General features: G+C 42.4%; 1 protein-coding gene across 4 annotated transcripts in view; it reads left to right on the top strand.

The window, feature by feature from the left end:
* Window positions 1-7216: 7216 nt before the first annotated feature.
* The window catches only part of tcirg1.L (T cell immune regulator 1, ATPase H+ transporting V0 subunit a3 L homeolog), a 61938-nt gene continuing 48455 nt past the window's right edge, over window positions 7217-20699 (top strand). The window contains exons 1-3 of one of the 4 annotated variants that reach the window (XM_018225583.2): window positions 7217-7348; window positions 11956-12097; window positions 13572-13650. In XM_018225583.2, the coding sequence (XP_018081072.1) occupies window positions 11981-12097; window positions 13572-13650 (196 nt within the window). In that variant the 5' untranslated portion in view covers window positions 7217-7348; window positions 11956-11980. Of the gene's footprint in view, window positions 7359-8122; window positions 8249-8332; window positions 8575-11955; window positions 12098-13571; window positions 13651-20699 lie in introns of those variants that run through there. The other 3 variants (XM_018225582.2, XM_018225584.2, XM_018225585.2) reach the window with 3 other exon arrangements.

Raw genomic sequence — 20699 nt, 5'->3', positions numbered from 1 at the left:
GAGGCAAAATTATGTTTTCATCCCTTGAGTTTATGCCTTTTTTATGCATGACGGTACTTTATTTGCTTTAGGGGCCACAGAATGACACTGACCAGAATTAGACAACTTGTTATCTACAATGACCCCTAGATCCTTCTCAGTTGAGGAAACTTCCAACACACTGCCATTTAGTGTATAACTTGCATTCATATTATTTTTGCCAAAATGCATAACCGGGGCCGGATTTACACAGCGGGCACCCCTGGGGCCACTGTCGTTTGTAGCCCCCATCCTAGGCCCGGACTGGCAATGTCTCTGGTCGGGCAAATGCCCGAGGGGCAGCTCTATATTTCATTCAAGTGGGCCGCACCGGATAGATAATACTAATTAAAAACTGTGCTGCACTTGCCCGTGAGTAATCCTGCAAACACGCAAATGGACGTGGCCAAGACCGCTTAATCACCTTAACCCAGGGATGCCTCCACCGTCCAGAGAAGAGGGGGAAAACTTCTACGTCACGGTGCGTCGGAGGAAGCAGGTGTGAGGATTCATTCACTCCCTGGGAGCGCGCAAACACAACAACAGACGCGCATACCGTGTAGGAGACACGCTACTCAAAATAACTGCCTTCTTTTCTTCCTTCACAGGCTGCTCTGTCTTTGAAGGAAGATAGTTTCTGGCCAGGTCAATGTTCCCCCCTCATAACTTCTGATCTGCCTCCTGGAATGCGCTGCTGCTCTGAAAATTAACACACTATTGCCCGAATTTGAAATGTGCCTGGCTTTGGATTGTAAGGAGATTTTAACTAAACAGAGCATGCGAAAGAAGGAATATACAATTCAAAGCTAGTCTCACACACTAATAGAAGCTGCTTAAAAAAATAATTTTGACTAGTTTGGTAGAGTTTGCAAGTAGTTAATGATCAGCAACCGGTTAAAGACATATAACGAGCTGGAGAAGTCTTAAAGAGCTTATCCTGATAATCCTCTTCTTGTTGCACAGCGAGTCCAATTCCGGTAGACTGACAGGGTCAAGCTTAGAAAAAAATGCTCCTGCACAGTGGCTCCTGCTTCACTGTTAATCGTAGGTGTACGTGCAGCTGGCTCCTCTCCGACTACTTTCATAGTCGAAGAGATAAGGACACCACAGTGATAAAAGGGAGTAGGGCTTCACCCTAGAGCAGGAAGCAGCTGAACTGAGTGAGAAAGGAATATTATTCTATGCACTATTTAGAGTCATTTTAGAGAGAGAGAAAAAAGTACCAGCCTAGGTGGTACCTTTGGTAAAGGTCCCTAACTCTTTACTTAGCCCTTGGTGCAGATTCAGGGCATCAGAGTTCACAGGCTCCGTCTTCTTCTCTTCCGTAATCTACGGGTCTTCTTCTGACGATTTGACTTTCGCGCACTTTTCGTGAAACAGAAGATTGCTCCAACTGCACATGTACCATTATGCCACTCTCTTCCCGAAGAGAAAAAGATGGCGCCAGTGAACTCTGATGCCCTGAATCTGCACCAAGGGGTAAGTAAAGAGTTAGGGACATTTACCAAAGGTACCACCTAGGCTGGGGGGGGTGGAGCAGGAAAGGGGGATCTTTGGGGATAGGGGTTTTTAACACAACACAGTGTTATGCAATATGTTGGTGATATATAAATACATGTTAATAATAATAATAATTAGCAAGGGTTTGGTTTTCCTTTAAGTGAGAAAGACAGCACTTTTTACACATAATTGTTTGCAGCTTTACCAATGAGTGGATGGGTATAAAACCATTGCATGTTTATGTGTGGGCTGCTTTGATTTTTTTGCCCGGGCTGCTTTTTACCCCCAGTCCGGCCCTGCCCCATCCCCACCCTTTTATTTGCTCAAATTTTCATCATCAGGGCCGGAACAATGAGGATTGGCACAGGGGATTTAAAAAACGATTTTATCTCCTGCCCATCCCCAGTGTTTTTGAACCAATGTGGGTGTTGTTGGGCAGCATGCTGCCCCTAAAATCCTGCCGCCCTAGGCCTGGACCTTGGTGACCTCTTCACAAATCCGGGCCTGTGTATAACCTTTTATTATTATTATTATTATTATTATTAATATGTATTTATATAGCGCCAACATATTGCGTAGCACTGTAAAGTAAATGTGATTATACAACTAAATCACATGAATTATATACATAGAACATATTGAGTTACATACATCACAATCAATACCGGTACAAAAAGGCATACACTCTAAAGGGAAGGGAGTAATACACAAGGTGTGGGAGTGGGCATGATCGAATTAAGTGGGTGAGAAATGTGGTACTGTATGTGGTGTTGCATTTGGTAGTTAAGCAGAGTGAGGGTAGGCTTCTCGAAAGAAGTGCGTTTTAAGAGATTTCTTGAAAGCAGAAAGGTTGGGAGAAAGTCGGACAGACTGTGGGAGAGAGTTCCAGAGGAGGGGTGCAGCCCTTGCAAAGTCTTGAATGCGAGCATGTGAGGCGGTAATGAGAGAAGAGTTGAGTAACAGGTCAGTAGAGGAGTGCAGTAAGTGGTTGGGTGAGTATATAGAGAGGAGTTCAGAGATGTAGGGTGGGGCAGAGTTATGAAGTGCTTTGAAAGTCAGTGTCATTAATTTGAATTTGATTCTGAACGGTAACGGAAGCCAGTGCAGGGATTGACAGAATCGTGAGGCAGTGGAGGAGCGGTTGCTGAGGTGTACAGGGTCGGACTGGGGGGCCCGGGGCCCACCGGGACTCCAGTCCAGGGCCCCCCTACAGACCCCCGTCCCCCTGCTGCAACGCGTCGTCCTCACACGATGGCCCCCTCTGTGTGCGCACCGCGCTCCGTCTGCACGCATGCGCGCACGGCGCTGCGTCTGCACGCATGCGCGCACGGCGCTGCGTCTGCACGCATGCGCACACTGCGCATCCACGAAGATACTTTTTTTTTTTTTTTCAAAAAACAAGCATCGGGGGAGGGGGCCTGGCCCGGCGGGGGCCCACGAGGGTCGGGGCCCACCGGGTTTTTTCCCGGTGTCCTGCCGGGCCAGTCCGACACTGGAGGTGTATGAGCCTCGCAGTAGTGTTCATTATGGACTGGAGAGGTGACAGTCTCTGGAGGGGAAGGCCAATTAAAAGAGAGTTACAGTAGTCTAGACGTGATATGATGAGAGAGTGAATAAGAATTTTAGCAGCATCTTGGGTGATAAATGATCGTATTTTGGATATGTTCCTTAGGTGTGAGTAACATGATTTAATAAGTGACTGGATATGAGGAGTGAATGACAGGACAGAATCTAGGATAACCCTAAGGCACCGGCCTGGGGAGAGGGGGTGATAGTGGAATTGTTAACTATGATGGATACTTCCGGGATGTTACTGGTCTTAGTTGGAGGAAAGAGAACCATTTCAGTTTTAGAGAGGTTTAATTTAAGGTAGCGTTGCGACATCCAGGTAGAGATAGCGGACAGGCAGGAGGAGATGCGAGTTAGGAGTTCTGGTTGAGATCAGGAGATGAGAGATAAATCTGAGTATCGTCAGCATAGAGGTAGTGGAAACCATACGAGTTGATTAATTTGCCGAGGGAGGAAGTATAGAGGGAGAATAGGAATGGTCCCAGGACAGAGCCTTGAGGAACCCCAACAGAAAGAGGTAGGGGAGAAGATGCTACTCCGTTGTAGGAGACATCTATTACCTTACATCTATTAACATTGAACCTCATTTTACAGATTGCTGCCCAGTTTTCCAACATAGTCAAATCACTCTGCAAAGTGGAAGCATCCTGGATGGATAGTTTATATCATCAGCAAAAATAGAAACAGTACTTTCAATGCCCTCCTCCATTAATAAACTAGTTGAAAAGCATAGGACCTAGTACAGAGCCCTGCGGTAGACCACTAACAACACTGGTCCAATTAGAAAATGTTCCATTTACCACCACTCTTTGTAATCTATATTTTAGCCAGTTCTCTATCCAGGTACAAATACTATGTTCCAGGCCAACATTCCTTAACCAGTTACCTTCTGGGTGGCACTGTATCAAATGCTTTAGCAAAATCTAAGTAAATCTAAGTAAATCCACTCCCATCCCAGAATCGAGGTCCCTGCTCACCTTCTCATAAAAAGAAATTAGGTAAGTCTGGCAAGATCTATTATGCATAAAACCATGCTGGCACAAACTCATAGTATTATGATTTTCTGTTAAGTCCAGTATCCTTTATTAACCCTTTCGAAAGGTTTTCCTACCACCGATGTCAAACTAACTGGCCTATAGTTTTGAGGCTAAGAAAGGGATCCCTTTTTTGAGTAGCGGCACCACATTAGCAATTCAGAAGTCTCTCTGCACCATGCCAGACCTCAATGAATCCTGAAAAATTAAGTAAAGAGGTTTGGCAATGACAGAGATATGCTCGCTAAGTACCCAGGTATGAATACCTGGTAGGAAACCAGGTAGGAAACCTTCATTAATTGGTTCCTCATTTGTGTAGACAGATGAAAAAAAACATTTTTTTTTTGTTCTCATCGATCAGCGACCCCCTTCTAATATTAAGGGTCCCACCCTTTCCTGCTTCATTTTTTTACTATTCACATATTTAAAAAAATATTTTGGATTCTTTTTACTGCTTGCTGCAATACCTTGTCCATATTGATTTTACCTTGCCTGATTTTTTCTTGATTTATTGGCCTCCTTGTACCTTGAAAGTCTTAGGAGCACGTCTTTTGTTACCCACCTCTACACTTTTATTGAACCAAAAAGGTTTTGCTTTGCAACTACCAGTGCCAGATTTATTCAAGCGGCGCCCAAGACCAGGGGCAATGCTTTGCACGCGAGCCCCCTCCTGTGGCCGTGCGGTCCTAGTGCAGCCCCTAAAATTTTGCCGCCCTGACCCGGCCCTTTGTGGCCTTGTCAGAAATCCGGGCCTGGCAACTACGTTCCTTGCTTACTTGCATACATTGACATGTATATTTATTAAGCAGTATTTTAAAGACTTCTTATTTTTGTTCCGTGTTTAACCTCTTGAAAATCATTTCCCACTTAATATGTTGCAGAGATGCTCTTATACTGTCAAAGTTTGCACGCCTGAAATTTAGTGTTTTAGTTACTTCCTTATAGAATTGCATCTGCAACAGAATCTCAATGGATACTGAGACCATGTTATGATCACTATTCCCTTATCACTCACCAACACAATTGCTAGAGATGAGTTCAGTATTATTAGTATTACAATATCCAAAAGACAGTTATTCCTAGTAGGTTCTTGAACGAGCTGGAATAAGAAGCTGTCATTCAGTATATTTACAAACCTGCTAGCTTCTTCTGTCTTGGCAACCCCATTTCCCCAGTCAATGTCTGGATAATTGAAGTCACCCATAATAATAATAATAATAATATTAACAATAACGAACTAGTTGTGAAGCTGTCTCTATTTGTAAAATTAGCTGGGCTTCATACTCATTACTTGTACAAGGTGGTTTATAGCATACACCAATGATAATTTTCTTTGTAACGTTTTGCCCAGTCAAAACTCTACCCAAAGGGATTCTACACCCTTACCAGTGCTATCAATTGTTATTTCTTTAGTGCATGGCTTTAATTCAGGCTTTACATACAAACACACTCATCCACCCTTTTTAATCCCCCGAAAAAGGGTGTAAAGGGTGAGCATGCTATTAACTCTAGGTCTCCCATTTTACCTGACAAACTCTGTGCATTTGCCAGCATACAGCAAAGGTTACTACTTTTCCTTTTGAAATTTGCATTATTTAGTTGAGAATTATGCCTTTAGTTAGTATTCTAAAAATTACATTGGAAGACCTTCCCATTATCTTAGAGTCTAGATCCCTGAACTCACTCTTTAAGGTCTTCCATCTACCATTTATTTTGTCATTAGTACCAATACAGCTGGGTCATGACCAGTCCCACCCAATAATTTGTCTACCCAATCAATCACATGCCAAACCCTGGCATCAGGAAGATAGCAAACTGTTCGGTTGTATCGATCTGGACAACAGACTACCCAATCCACTTTCCTAATAATTGAATCCCCTACAACCATAATCTGCTAAGGCCTGACTCTGCTCTCCTCCCTACCACTACTAGAGAAACTGGTCTCCTAGCTGAGATCAGCCTCATCTAGAACTGCCAATCCAGAGTTCACACTCCCATCTTCTTCAGACAATCTGGCGAATCTGTTGGGGTATATAAACCCTCCATTTTCCTTTTGCCCACACTAGATTTTCTAACTGTCACCCAGCTAACTACCTCCTCATCCTGTTACAATTATGTTCTCCCCATGCTATCTGACCCAGCTAAGTCCTGCTCAGTGAGCAAGAGACTCCTTTCAAGATTGTCAATTGACCGCAATGTTGCAATTTGTTGCCTAGTGTAAGCAGTTTGGATATCTGCATACATATGGCAGACTGTGCACTGGGTCAGACCTTCAATCTTGCTAGCACTCATTATCCCAGTTGAGTTACAGAAAAAACAGGAAAAAAAAATAGGGTTTAGAACAAACTTCTGACCTAGTTTGTAACTCCACTTCACACTTACTTACAGATCGAGCACGCACGACCAGGCCCGGATTTGTGGAGAGGCCACCTAGGCCCGGGCCTAGGGCGGCAGGATTTTAGGGGGCGGCATGCTGCCCAACCACACCCACATTAGTTCAAAAACACTGGGGATGTGCAGGAGATATGATCATTTTTTTAATTTCCTGTGCATCAATCCCCATTGCTCCAGTTCCAATGATGAAAATTTGAGCAAATTAAAAAGAAGGGACAGGGGCAACGAACGACATCGGGCCTAGGGGCGCCCAATATGTAAATTCGGCCCTGCGCACGACAGAGCATCAAAACACTAGAGCCAGCAACAGTGGAATCCCAGGGGTTCTATTTATACCATCTGTTCAGGTGCACTATTCAAAACCCACCCACCTCAAACTGAGGGAAAACTAACTGCAAAGTAAAGCAGGTTGTGACAAACTTGCTGTAAACACAATAGCACACCAAACTTTGCTATTTAGCACATATAACAGAAAAAAACACTATAAAAATGAAACCACAGTATTAAAATATACAAACCTTACTTTAAAGTTTAAAAACAGTTAATAACAAATTATACTTTTCAGTAGATTTGTTTGATTATAGTTGTTTTTTCCAGTCAGCAGCCTGTTAGTAAGCAGCTAAATTGCCCAACCACCATCCACCTGATCTGGAAAAAAAATTTGAATCCTCTTTTTTTCTTTACTATCCTTCCACTTTCCTGTTAAACTCGTGAGCAAGCAGCCTTTATGGCCCGCCCTTTCTTTGCTTACTTCCCCATTCCTCCACCCACACTGCTGATACACTAGAAAGAGGAAGTGCTGTTGCTTGTGTTGTTGGGAAGTCGGCAGAGAGGTTTGTGTCTGTGAGTGTTGTTTGTACTTTCTTTTTCTTTACTTCTTTAATTGTAACTATAGCATTCCCTGGAACTTTTTCCCCATAATGGTGCTTTATATCTCAGCAGATGCTGATTCTCTGCCTCTCTGATTACATTTTAGGGTCTCCCTGACAGAATGTGATAGTTATTACACTTCTATACTCCTGCTTTTCATCCAGAGGGGGTTAGAGTGTTATTTTGTACACTAATTCACAATGTAAGCTTCTCTGCCCTTGATGGCAATATTAATTATTGCTGGATAGCAACGTAAATAACAGTTTATGATTGTGAGTGTTTTAGAGACTTCTGTTCAATTTAAAAAAAAATGCTCCCTCTCCTGCCAAGGAGGGTTACTGGGTTGATTGGCAGCTCTGCCCACTCTGATATGCAGTTTTCCTGTGCTGATTTTAAAGTATCCTAGTATGGAGGCTTTTTTTTTTACTAAGGAGTTTGATGATCATATAATTCTTTTATAAAGGTCACTGACCTCTGATCCATTATTGCCACCAATGCAGAATAAATCACATTTGTAGAGGATTCCAGCTTTGTCTAGTATATGCTTTTCCTTCCAGCACAGAGCAGAAGCAAAGTATATAGGACTGCATTATATTGTAAATAGATTTGTCCTATTGGTTACTTAACTGAGTGTGATAATATAGAGCTAGTCCATTAGCATACCACGATGTCAAATAAACAGTGTTCCAGTCCAGACCAAATGAAATTCAGAAACAAAATCAAGAAGCAGGTTGGGTGAGCAAGAGTTAATCAGTCCTCCTGAGAGAAACGGTATAGAAAGTATAGAACAGAGGCGGGGCTGTACTCTAAACATACCCAGGTGGTTGAAACCCGTGGAAGAGCTGGAGACAAGTTAAGTTGAGGTATGTGCATGAGGATTTTTTATAGCTTAGGGGAGATCAAACTTAAGTAGTAGCCCGCGGGACCCGTGGGTTAGGCTTCGGGTCGACTGCTGCACAAAGTTTGTGGGCCTCCTAGTGCCCCACTTCTGCTGGATATGTTCCTTTTTATATACTTGCGCCATTATGCCAAGCAGCCTTTCGTGACATCACAGCGGAGCATGTTGGTTGCGGGAGCTCACGGCGGGCTAGGGTCGAGGATTTCTCAACCCGCACATCACTATTAACTTGTAACATGGGTGCAGAAGGCAGAGCAAGAACTGGTGGTGGACTGTAGAGAAAGTGAAATAGTAAGTGTATCTGCAACAGGTAATCCGTAATTAAAGGGGTTGGTCACCTTTAAATTAAAGGAGAACTGTACCCCCAAAATGAACACTTAAGCAACAGATAGTTTATCATATTAAGTGGCATATTAAAGAATCTTACCAAACTGGTCTATATATTTAAGTAAATCTTGCCCTTTTACATCTGTTGCCTTGAGCCATCATATCGTAATGGTCTATGTGCTGCCTCAGAGATCACCTGACCAGAAATACTGTAACAGGAAGAAGTGTTGAAGCAAACAAAATAACTCTTGTCTGTTAATTGGCTCATGTGACCTAACAAGTATAGTTTGTTGGTATGTTTGTGTACACAGTGAATCGTACGATCCCAGGGGGCAGCCCCCTTATTTTTTAAAATGCCAATTTTCTATTTATGATTACCCAATGGTACATACTACCACACAAGTATATTATTATGAAAATGGTTTATTTACATGAAGCAGGGTTTTTACAAATGAGCTGTTTTATGCAATATCTTTTTGTAGAGACCTACATTGTTTGGGGGGTATAGTTTTCCTTTAACTTGTAATATGAAGTAGATATGCTATTCTTTGACAATCTGCAACTGTTGTAATTTGTTATTCTTTACATTATTTGTTTTTTTATTCAGAAGCTTTCCAGTTTGCAAATTCAAATTCTAGTTGCTAGGGTCCAAATTACCCTAGCAACCATGCATTGAATAAGAGACTGGCATATAAATGGGAGAGGGCCTGAATAAAAAGATGAGTAATAAAAATAGCAACAACAATAAACATGTAGCCTTACAGAAAATGTGTTTTTAGATGGGGTCAGTGACCCCCATTTGAAAGCTGAAAAGATAGAGAAGGCAAATACTTCTGAATTAGCTATGTTGTATGTGTTATTTTAAAAAAAGCTCTCTTTCCTGTCAAGAAGGGTTTCTGGGTGTTGTAGTTCAACAGTAACCTGAGGGAGGCAGGCAGCACCTTAATGCTTTGATATATTTTTACTGATATTTGCTGTGTTCAGTGCAGCTGAGCTTCAGGCAATGCATAGTAAACCCATTTGAACATTCCTTCTGTGCCTTAAAGGAGAACTAAACCTCAATACATGAAGAAGTTTTTTTCTTGGTTCATAATGATTAGTGGGAAATAAAATGCTGGAAATTCTTTGATCTCTAGAAGTGGGGTAGGGCTGGGCCGGTGGGACATCGGGAAAAAATCCAGTGGGCCCCAGCTCTTTTGGGCCCCGCCGGCCCAGACATGCTCCCTGTGATGCGGCTGCTTACCTCATTACCTGACTCCGGCTGCGATGTACTGGAAAAGGTATGCAAGCGGGGAGGTGCGAGTTGTGGCTGGGATGGGGTGCTTGGTGGGAAGAGGGGGCTCTGTGTATGGGGGGCCTGGTGGATGGTGTGGGGGGCCCTGAGGCTGCAGGCCCCAGTCTGACACTGTATAGAAGTCAGAATTCTCCACAAAATTTCAGATTTAGAAAGCTCAGAAAAGATTTAGATAGCTTAGGTAAACAACCACCCCTCTCCAGGAAATGCCCCTGCGAGATGCACTTTAGTGCAAAGGAAATGCAAAATTCAGCTGGCACTTAAATGCTTTCAAGTAGTAATGTGCAGGCCAACCCAAAGCCTACGGGACTCAAGGGTTTGGTTCGGGTCGACTGCTGCACAAAGTTTGCAGGGGGTGGAGGTGCTGGCTGAACTGCGTTCACCCCGCCCACAACCTCCTAGTGCCCCCCTTCCACAGGACACGCTCCCTTTTATGTACTTGCACGACAGCGTGCCACTCTCCCATTTCTGTGGCATCATAGCAAGGTGGGTCAGTTATCGTTATATAAATAGGAGCTCACTGCAGTTTAGGGTCAGGGTGTGGGTTGAGGTCGAGGTTTTCTCAACCCACACATCACTACTCATTCATTAAAAAAAACAAACAGTGGTTTAATGACCCTGTGCTGGGCCCCCTGCAAAAAAATCTAATAAGGCACCCCTTCCTGCCCTCTCGTGTGGGTGCTATTGCCCACTGTATATAGTTTGCGGGAGATGCACAAATTCCAGGGAGTCGAACAGCTATAGAGGAAGCCCCATGTCCCAATACTGCCCTCCACAACCACAGGGTCTACTGCCTCTATAGTAATGACATTGCCCCGTCTCAACCTTACTTGGCCTGAGTTTAATAAAAAAACATATAGGGTTGCCAAATGTCGTTTTGACCCAGATAACTTGGTTTTTCGGAAGGGCTGCCCAGGGTCAAAACTGCCTGCTTGGTTTTACAAATTAAGAAGAACGAGCATGACTCCCTGAGATTGACGCTGCAATCAGCTACTTGTCATAGCCCTGCCCTGTGACATCATCACCCCAATCCGGAGTTAGTGGCAGGGAAAGGTGGCAAACCTTAGAAACATATAATTGTCAATGTAACTGGGGGAAGGGAGGAGGGTGGCATTACTCCAACTTGCAGTGCAGCTATAGAGAGAGACTGAAGTTTATCAGAGCATAAATCAGGGTCGGACTGGGGGGGTCAGGGCCCACTGGGGCCGACACATCAGGGCCCTGCTGCCGCCCCCCCTAGTAGCAGGGACCCCCGCCGGTCCCCCGTAGCAGGGCCGCCGCCGCTGCTGCTTCTCCTCAGTGGCAGGGCCCCTCGCTGACCCAGTCTCCGGACTCCCCCTCCCTCCCGCCGGCGTGTATCTGCTTCACGCATCATGCCTTCCTTATGTGATTGGGCGGGGGGAGGTCAGGAGCGCTAGCTAGCAGTGCTGGGCCCAGGGTCGAACTGAGAGCCCACCAGGGCTGACACATCAGGGCCCTGCCATGGCCCCCTGCAGGGTCCCCCCGCCGGGCTCCCTCTGTCCTTCCCTCTCTGCCGGCGCTTACCTGCTTCAAGCCTTACTTACGCGATTGGACGGGGGGAGGGCAGGAGCGCCAGCTATCTTATGTCTAGCAATCCTGTCTGGGCCACCCACCAGGTTTTTCCCAGTTTCCCGCCGGCCCAGTCCGACACTGGCATAAATCACATGACTGAGGGCACCTGGGAAACTAAGTATGTGTCTAGCCTGACATCAGATTTCTAAGATTATAAGTTTAAAAAAATCTGTTTGCTCTTTTGAAAAATGAATTTTAATGTAGGATTCTGCTGGAGGAGCTGCTGATGCCTTTTGTATAAAACATGTTTCCCATGACAGTATTCCTTAAATCATTTTCTGATTAATTGTCTAATAATAGTTACATTTTAGTCATTTCTTTAATTATGTTTTAGGAGTACAGATTTGCAACAACCAGTTCCTTGTTTTTTATATTTTTTTTTTATTCTCATACCACATTCAGGAAGAATTGCAAACCATGTGACTATATTCTTACTGTCACATGTAACTTTTTTCCAGTTATCCTTTGTTGTGTGGACTGAAAATGGGTTCCCTATTTCGGGGAGAAGAGATGTGTCTAGCACAGTTATTTCTGCAGGCTGGGAGTGAGTATCAGTGTGTAAGTGAGCTGGGAGAACTTGGACTAGTGGAATTCCGGGATGTAAGTACAATTTGCAATTAAAAGGTACATCTTTGCAACGGCATAATATTTTTTTTAAGATATTCATATTGTAGCTTTGTATTCTTGGACCCTAGGCAAACATGGTAAAATCCTTCCAACAACATGCAATTATTTTCTCATTTACCCACTGTATCCCCACTGCTATCAACAACATTCTCTAAAAGTGATGCTTTCTTCTAGGTCAAAAAATTACCAATTTACAGTCAATTTTACTGCATTGTGTGCTCTCCCTACTGGGTATGTGGCTTTGACTCACTTAGAAATCTTTCTACTCCTCTAACCCACTGCCCCTCCCTCAGGAATCAACTTTGACTGTTAGCTAATGAACATGCTCAGTTGTTCTCAGCTCAGATTACTAAACGCACCCTCCAGTCTAACAGCCAATAAAGCTAGAAACTCTAGCTCTCTGATCCTTTTTTTTCTCCTAATCACCTCTCCTGAGCTCAGTTCAACCATTACAGTTTCTTTGGGAACCCGCAATGCTATCTGGCCGCCAGGTTGAAAGCAGCTATTTGTTTTAGGAAAATGTGATGGCTCTGGCAAATGGAGTGTGTGTATGCAGTACAAATGATGTGGCTTGGGTGGGGAAGATATGCCCAACTTGTATACATAGTAGGAAAATGCAGGCTTTACATGTCCTATAAGGGTTGTCCCATGGGGTACCAATATTAGAAAGAGAACCATTTAGTTCAAGGAGGGAATTCATTCAACCACTGAAACTTATATCATGTAGAGGAAGTGGTCTTTGGTGTCCTCATAGGGAATATAGTACTCAGGGTGCAGCTTTCCACCCATTGCCCATCCTCTTGTGAATACCTCCACAGTGAAATACTTGATGGTATTGTACTTTCCACAACTCTTAACGGCATTATTTAGAATGGTGCACCCTTACCACCATTTCCACCATTTCAGTGGATCTGAGATATTCCCAGTGCTGCTGCCACTTTACCTTGTCTGGGTTAATGAGGCATCTATGGTACATGTTTTCCTTCCTCAATATTTCATTCACTACCCAGCCTTTGTATAAGGTAGTGGAGCATATAATATAAAATAACCTCAATTTCTGTGCACATGAAATTTTTTGGCCCTCTGTAATCCGGACACAGACCTAAAAACTCGAATGTCAGGAAGGCAATTAACATATTCAAATGGTTCAACGGACCTCTGCCATTGACTTGCAACTGAACCCTGCAGGTTTTAGGTGGCAAATATTCCAATTAGAATTGTTTCCATGGTCGAGGTGTGATACATCTCATGTTCGAAAATACATTTGAATTGGTGCTTTTAAATTTGAATTTGTGATTTGATTTGAATTTGTAATTTCGAATTCGACCCTTAATAAATCTGCCCCTTAGATGACCTTCTGTGCCTACTACCATTACATATACTTGTCAGAATTAGGATTATAAGGAATAAATACAGACATCATTGACTGTTTCTTTTTTTCTCTCAGTTGAATCAGAATGTTAATTCCTTTCAACGTCGATATGTATCTGAAATTAGACGCTGTGATGAAATGGAGACAACATTCTGTAAGTAAATAGATTTTGAAAATTGCTTTCATTTTCATTTTATATGTTTGTTGGTTGGGTGTCCTATACTTCAGTAAACGTCTTGAAAATATATTTGTGTGTAACATGGCCTTGTTTTATAAAACTGTTCTGTAATTTCCTCAAATGTTCTGTGCATTATTGTGCATGTTCTATCCTATCCTACTATATGCCCACTTATCAGTTTTTGATTAAACTGTCCAATAAGACTCCATACCACTGCATAATATTGTGCACATAGTCACTTCATGTACTAGATTTGTGTGGTTACTGTGCCTCTTTTTCCATGAAGCAGAAAAAAAGGGGGTGTTGTGCGGTGAAAAGAGCTAGAAAGAAAATGCAAAAAAGAGTGGTTTGAGTTGCACTAATAGTGCCTAAGGCACTTTTGAAAAAGTGTAGGTTTCCTAAATATTCAGTGAACTAATCAATTCTGGTTATAGAAGAAATAATTTACTTTGTATGTGTATGCTGTATGGAATTATAAAAAGTGCCATTTGAAAAATAGACTACAAATGGTATTGGGTATGGTGGATGGTACACACCTATTTAATATTAAATGCACTTTTGTTAAACAAAAGACTAAGTACATGTATGAGATCCGTTATCTAGAAACCCATTAACCAGAGAGGCCCGAATTATGGAAAGCTTGTTTCCCCATAGACTTCATTAAAATCAAATAATCCAAAATGTGAAAAATTATTTCTTTTTTCCTTACTAAAACAATACCTGGTACTTGATCCAAACTATAATTAATCCTTATTGGAAGAAAAATCTTAATGTTTAAATGATTTTCTAGGAGGCTTAAGGTATTAAGATGCAAATTACAGAAAGCTCCATTATCTGGAAAACCCCAGGTCCCGAGTATTCTGGATAACGGGTCCAGAATGCCTGGACCTTATCAGGACTTATCAGGTTTAAAGGATCAGTTCAGTGTAAAAATAGAAACAGAGTAAATAGATTGTGCTAAATAAAAAAAATTCTAATATAGTTAGTTCACCAAAAATGTAATTGATAAAGGCTGGAGTAAGGGACATCAAACAGAACAGAGACCAACTTCCTGATTTTCAGCTCTCTAACTCTGAGTTAGTCAGCGACTTTAATGGGGACATAACTGTTCAGTGAGTTTGCAATTGATCCTTCGCATGCAGCTCAGATTCAAAAGCAACAATTATGACCCATGTGCCCCCCCTCCCTCAAGTCACTGATTGGTTACTGCCTGGCAACCAATCAGTGGAAACCAAGAGAGCTGCAAAGCAGAAAGTAGTGATCTGGCTATAATGTTAGACATCCCGTCACTCCAGTCTTTATAGATAACATTAACTAACTATATTGAAAACATTTTTTATTTTGCACAGTCTACCTATTTACCCATACCTTTTTACCAGTTTATTTTTGTCCTGAACAATTCCTTTAAATGTTAGTGGATTTGAAGAACCAGTGTTTTGACCTTGTAAAGTTGTACTTAAAATGTATTATGGATTAATGAGATTAATGAAATAAAGAAAGTCCAAAGAAGAGCAACTAAGTTATTAAGGGAATGGCAAGCTCACCAAACAAACTTATATTTTAATGTATAGCCCTTTACTTGGGGTTGGTTACGCTGGAGAAGAGAAGGGAAGTTACTAATATTTAAGGTAATAGCCACCCCAGGGTTCGCATGTAACATTTTGTGACCCTGAAACTTACATTAAGTTTTTCTTCCCCCAGTGATCTTGTAAAGGGCCAAGAGTAAAATATGTTTTCTTTTTTAAAGTTTTTATTATAATTCCTTATCTTCTATATGTGTTCTAGAATGCATAAACCTACTCTGCAGGGGAGGAACTATAGGTAGGCAGAGTAGGTACCTGCCTAGGGCGCAATCATTCAGGGGTACACTTTCCTTTTTTTTTTTGCACAGTTTATTTAAAACATACCCCTGGTCAACTTTATTTCAGCAGTAAGTCAATGAGACAATCTGTCTACACCAAACCACACTCCAAGTACTCCTGCGGTCCCTTCTGTTGACTTGATTGTACACTCCTGGTGCATTTGCTGTCGTTGTGGTATATTTATTAAGGTGGCCATAGATGCAAAGATCCGCTCGTTTAGCGATGTTGCCAAACGAGCGGATCTTTCCCCGATATGCCATTAACAGGCATGGCTATATCGGGGGTAATCTGATCGTTCGGCCGTATGGCCGAACGATCAGATTACGATGTGCCATGGTCTCCGGCGGAAACGGTCGGGTCAAAATCAAACCTGACCGATCTCCGCCGGACGAAAGATGTCGGCACACGGCACACACGATCTGAAAATCGTACGAATCCTCATCAAAAAATCGCCATTTTTTACACTGTGAAGCCTGGTGATTGTAACATGGTAAGTATTAGTTGCATAGTAAGTTAGGTTGAAAAAAGACACACGTTCAACCTTTTAACTTTTTTTAACCTGCCTAACTGCCAGTTGATTCAGAGGAAGGAAAAAAAACCCATCTGAAGCTTCTCCAATTTGCTTCAGAGGGGGGGAAAATCCTTACTGACTTGTCCCTGGATCACCTATGAGCTATCTTCCATAACCCTGTATTCACTCACTTGCTAAAAAGCCATCCAACCCCTTCTTAAAGCTATCTAATGTATCAGCCACTACAACTGATTCAGGGAAAGAATTCCATATCTTTACAACATTCGCTGTAAAAAACCCCTTTCGAATATTGTGATGGAACCTCTTTTCTTCTAATCGGAATTGGTGACCTTGTGTCAGCTGGAAAGACCTACTGGTAAATAAAGCATTAGAGAGATTACCGTATATACTCGAGTATAAGCGGAGTTTTTCAGCATCCAAAATGTGCTGAAAAAGTCTACCTCGGCTTATACTTGGGTCAGCGGGCAGTAGCTGAGATTGCAGTCACTTTTAATCATTCTTATACCAACAGTTCGCTTGGGGAGAGACTGCAATATCACATAGCGCCCTCTGTTGGTTATATGAAAGAATAACAGTGCGCCCTCTGTTGGTTGTATGAAAGAATAACAGTGACTGCAATATCACACAGTGCCACCTGTTGGTTATATGAAAGAATAACAGTGCGCCCTCTGTTGGTTATATGAAAGAATAACAGTGACTGCAATATCACACAGCGCCATCTGTTGGTTATATGAAAGAATAACAGTGACTGCAATATCACACAGCACCCTCTGTTGGTTATATGAAAGAATAACCGTGCGCCCTCTGTTGGTTATATGAAAGAATAACAGTGACTGCAATATCACACAGCGCCATCTGTTGGTTATATGAAAGAATAACAGTGACTGCAATATCACACAGCACCCTCTGTTGGTTATATGAAAGAATAACCGTGCGCCCTCTGTTGGTTATATGAAAGAATAACAGTGACTGCAATATCACACAGCGCCATCTGTTGGTTATATGAAAGAATAACAGTGCGCCCTCTGTTGGTTATATGAAAGATTAACAGTGACTGCAATATCACACAGTGCCCTCTGTTGGTTATATGAAAGAATAACAGTGACTGCAATATCACACAGCGCCCTCTGTTGGTTATATGAAAGAATAACAGTGACTGCAATATCACACAGCGCCCTCTGTTGGTTATATGAAGGATTAACAGTGATGGCAATATCACACAGCGCCCGGCTGTAGTTGTAAAATTAGGTACCTCGGCTTATACTCGGGTCGGCTTATACTCGAGTATATACGGTATTATATGATCCACTTATATATTTATACATAGTTATCATATCACCCCTTAAGTGCCTCTTCTCTAGCATGAGCATCCCCAATTTAGCCAGTCTTTTCTCATAGCTAAGATTTCCCATACCTTTTACCAGCTTAGTTGCCATTCTCTGTACCCTCTCTAATTCAATAATGTCCTGTTTGAGTGATATAGACCAAAACTGTACGGTATATTCAAGATGGGGCCTTACCAGTGCTCTATAAAGTGGAAGAATGACCCCCTCCTCCGGTGAATCAATGCCCCTTTTAATACAGCTCAAGACCTTATTTGCCCTTGATGCTGCTGACTGGCATAGCTTGCTACAGCCTTGTTTATCATCTGCAAGGACTCCCTTTTCCATAATGGATTTGCCTAGTGCAGTCCCATTAAGGGTATTTGTGGCTTGAATATTTTTACATCCCAGATGCACGACTTTACATTTATCAACATTGAATCTCATTTGCCACTTATCTGCCCAGATTGCCAGTTTGTCAAGATCCTTTTGCAAGGATGCCACATCCTGGATGGAATTAATTGGGCTGGATAGTTTTGTGTCATCTGCAAACACTGATACATTATTTATAATACCCTCCCCTAACTCATTAATGAACAAATTAAATAAAAGTGAACCCAATACCAAGCCCTGAGGGACCCCACTAAGAACCTTACTCCAAGTAGAGAATGTACCATTAACAACCATCCTCTGTACCCAATCCTGTAGGCAGTTTCCTATCCATGTGCAAACGACTTTATTAAGCCCAACAAGCAGTCGTTTGAGGGGCACGGTATCAAACACTTTGGCAAAATCCAAATAGTTCATATCCCACTGTCCAGCATGTTGCTTACCTTATCATAAAAAACACTTACATTTGTCTGATATGACCTATCCTTCATGAAGCCATGGTGATTGCTGCTCATAAAGCCATGGTGATTGCTGCTCATAATGCCATTCACTAGGACAAAATTTTGAATGTGATCCCTTAACAAGCCTTCAAATAATTTGCCCACCACAGATGTCAAATTTACTGGCCTATAATTGCCAGGCTGAGATTGTAATCCTTTTTTTAAATATTGGAATGACATCATCTTTTCTCCAATCCATAGGTACCATACCAGATGAAAGTAAATCTGAGAAAATCAGAAATAGGGGCTGGTCTAAAACTAAACTAAGATCTCTTAGAACCCGGGGTGTATGCCATCAGGCCCTGGAGCCTTGTTTACATATTTTATTAAAGCATTATGAATCAAATCCTGAGTCAGCCACTGACTAAATTGAACTGAGCCATCAGTGCAGCTATGAAGTGAGCCTGGGAACTAAGACTCCTCTATTGTATACACTGAAGAAAAGAACGGATTTAGCACATTTGCCTTTTCTGTATCTGTTACAACCATACAGGTACCATCAGGGCCGCCATTAGAAATCACGGGGCCCTGTACAACAAAATTTTCTGGACCCAGCCCCCAAGCCCCACCCCAAGTGTTTTAAAAAATTTGGTGGTCAGGGTCCCCCTTGCAAGTTAAAAAAAAAAAAAAAATTGGGGCCCCAAAGAATATATTTTTTAAACCATTGGTGGCAGGGTTTTATAGAATATCAAAATAATACATTGATGGCCAGGGGATTAAAAAAAAACCTCAAATTGGTGTTCAGTAGAATTTAACTCATGGCTTCAAGACTTCAACTTTGCCTCCTTTCGTGACTTTGGGTCTTTTCCCCGCTTCAGGAGTTCGGCTATTATCGTGGCTTTGGGTCTTTTCGCCGCTTCGGGAGTTTGGCTTCAGCTGTTTTCGTGGCTTCAGGTATTTTTGCCACTTCAGGACTTCAGCACTTCCCCATTTCGGCTGTTCGGGACTTTGGAAATGGCTGCGCAACTTTGGCACTGTCAAGGGGCTCTTTTGAAAGTGCAGCACTGCCAGGCTCCCTTCAGGCCCAGGACACTTGTACCCCCTGCCCCCCCCCCTGATGGCGGCCCTGGGTACCAATATTTAATGGAGCAACACTCTCAACCTGCATCTTTTTACTATTAATATATTTAAAAACTTTTTGGGGTTAGTCTTAGCCTCCGCCGCAATGCACTCTTCATTTCCTTTCTTTGCCTTCCGGATTGCTGATTTACAACATTTATTATAGTATTTATATTCATTAAATGCAGCTTCTGTCCCAACAGACTTTTAGTTTTTAAATGCCTTTCTCTTCTTTCCTATTAATGTCTTTACTTCTTTATTAAGCCACATAGGGTGATTTTTAGAGCTTCTACATTTACTTCTTAAGGGAATAAATTGAGAACAGTAATGATTTAAAATCAATTTAAATGACAACCATTTCTGTTCTGTGTTTTTAGCTGAAAACTTAATGCCCCAATCAATGCTCTGAAGGGCAGCCCTTAAGGCACTAAAATGAGCTTTTCTGAAATTCATGTTTTCTCTTGCCCGTTGTGCAGGTCGGCCCAATACACGCGGGTTGGGTAGGTTCGGGCTGATCTCCCACTCTTCCTTGCGGGTGGCCACCATCAAATGCTGACTGCCGGGTTCGTCTTTTATAGATGCTGCGCCTGCTCGTCCCGCCCCTTTTGTGATGTCATCTGTGGGGCGGGTCTATGAAAGCAACGTGGAAGTCAGATGCGGGCGGGCACGGGCTAATGGAGGGTGGATTAAGGTCGGGTACGGGTTGGGAAAATTCAGACCCATCATTAGCCGCAGTGTATATTTGTTTTTTGCACCAGACATTAAATTATATAACATTATGGTCACTATTACCCAGGGGTTCAATGACTTGCACATTTGTTATAAGTTATGGGTCCTTTGAGATCACTAGATGAAGAATAGCATTTTCTCTGGTTGGCTCCTCAACAACCTGTGCCATAAAATTGTCATGCAACAAGTTTATAAACTTGTTCCCATTAACTGATCTGACAGTACTGTTGCTCCAGTCAATATCTGGGTAATTAAAATTCCCCATTATCATTACTTTACCCAAACTAGCAGCCTTTTCTATTTGCATCAGGAGCTTAGCCTCCTCCTCATTTACAATAGGGGGTCTATAGCATACCCCTTAAATTAATTTGCTGGACTCTTTACAATTGTTGAAGAACTACCCAGAAGACTTCTGCCCCCTCATTTTCTCATTATCACATCATATTTTCCCTCCAGCACCAGCACCTCCAGCTCTCCCATTTTACCAGTCAGACTCCTTACATTTGCATACATTTAATACTGGCACCATATTGAACAAATGACATGTAGTCCTCCCTATCCTTAACAGTACCCCCAACCAAATCTCCTCCCCCATTTTTGCCCACTATCTCATCTAACCTGTCTTCCACTG

This window comes from Xenopus laevis, chromosome 7L (genome assembly GCF_017654675.1).
Source record: "Xenopus laevis strain J_2021 chromosome 7L, Xenopus_laevis_v10.1, whole genome shotgun sequence".
Taxonomy (NCBI): Eukaryota; Metazoa; Chordata; class Amphibia; order Anura; family Pipidae; genus Xenopus; species Xenopus laevis.
Note: the sequence above shows the minus strand (reverse complement) of the source record. Positions and strands in the feature narration are given on the sequence as shown.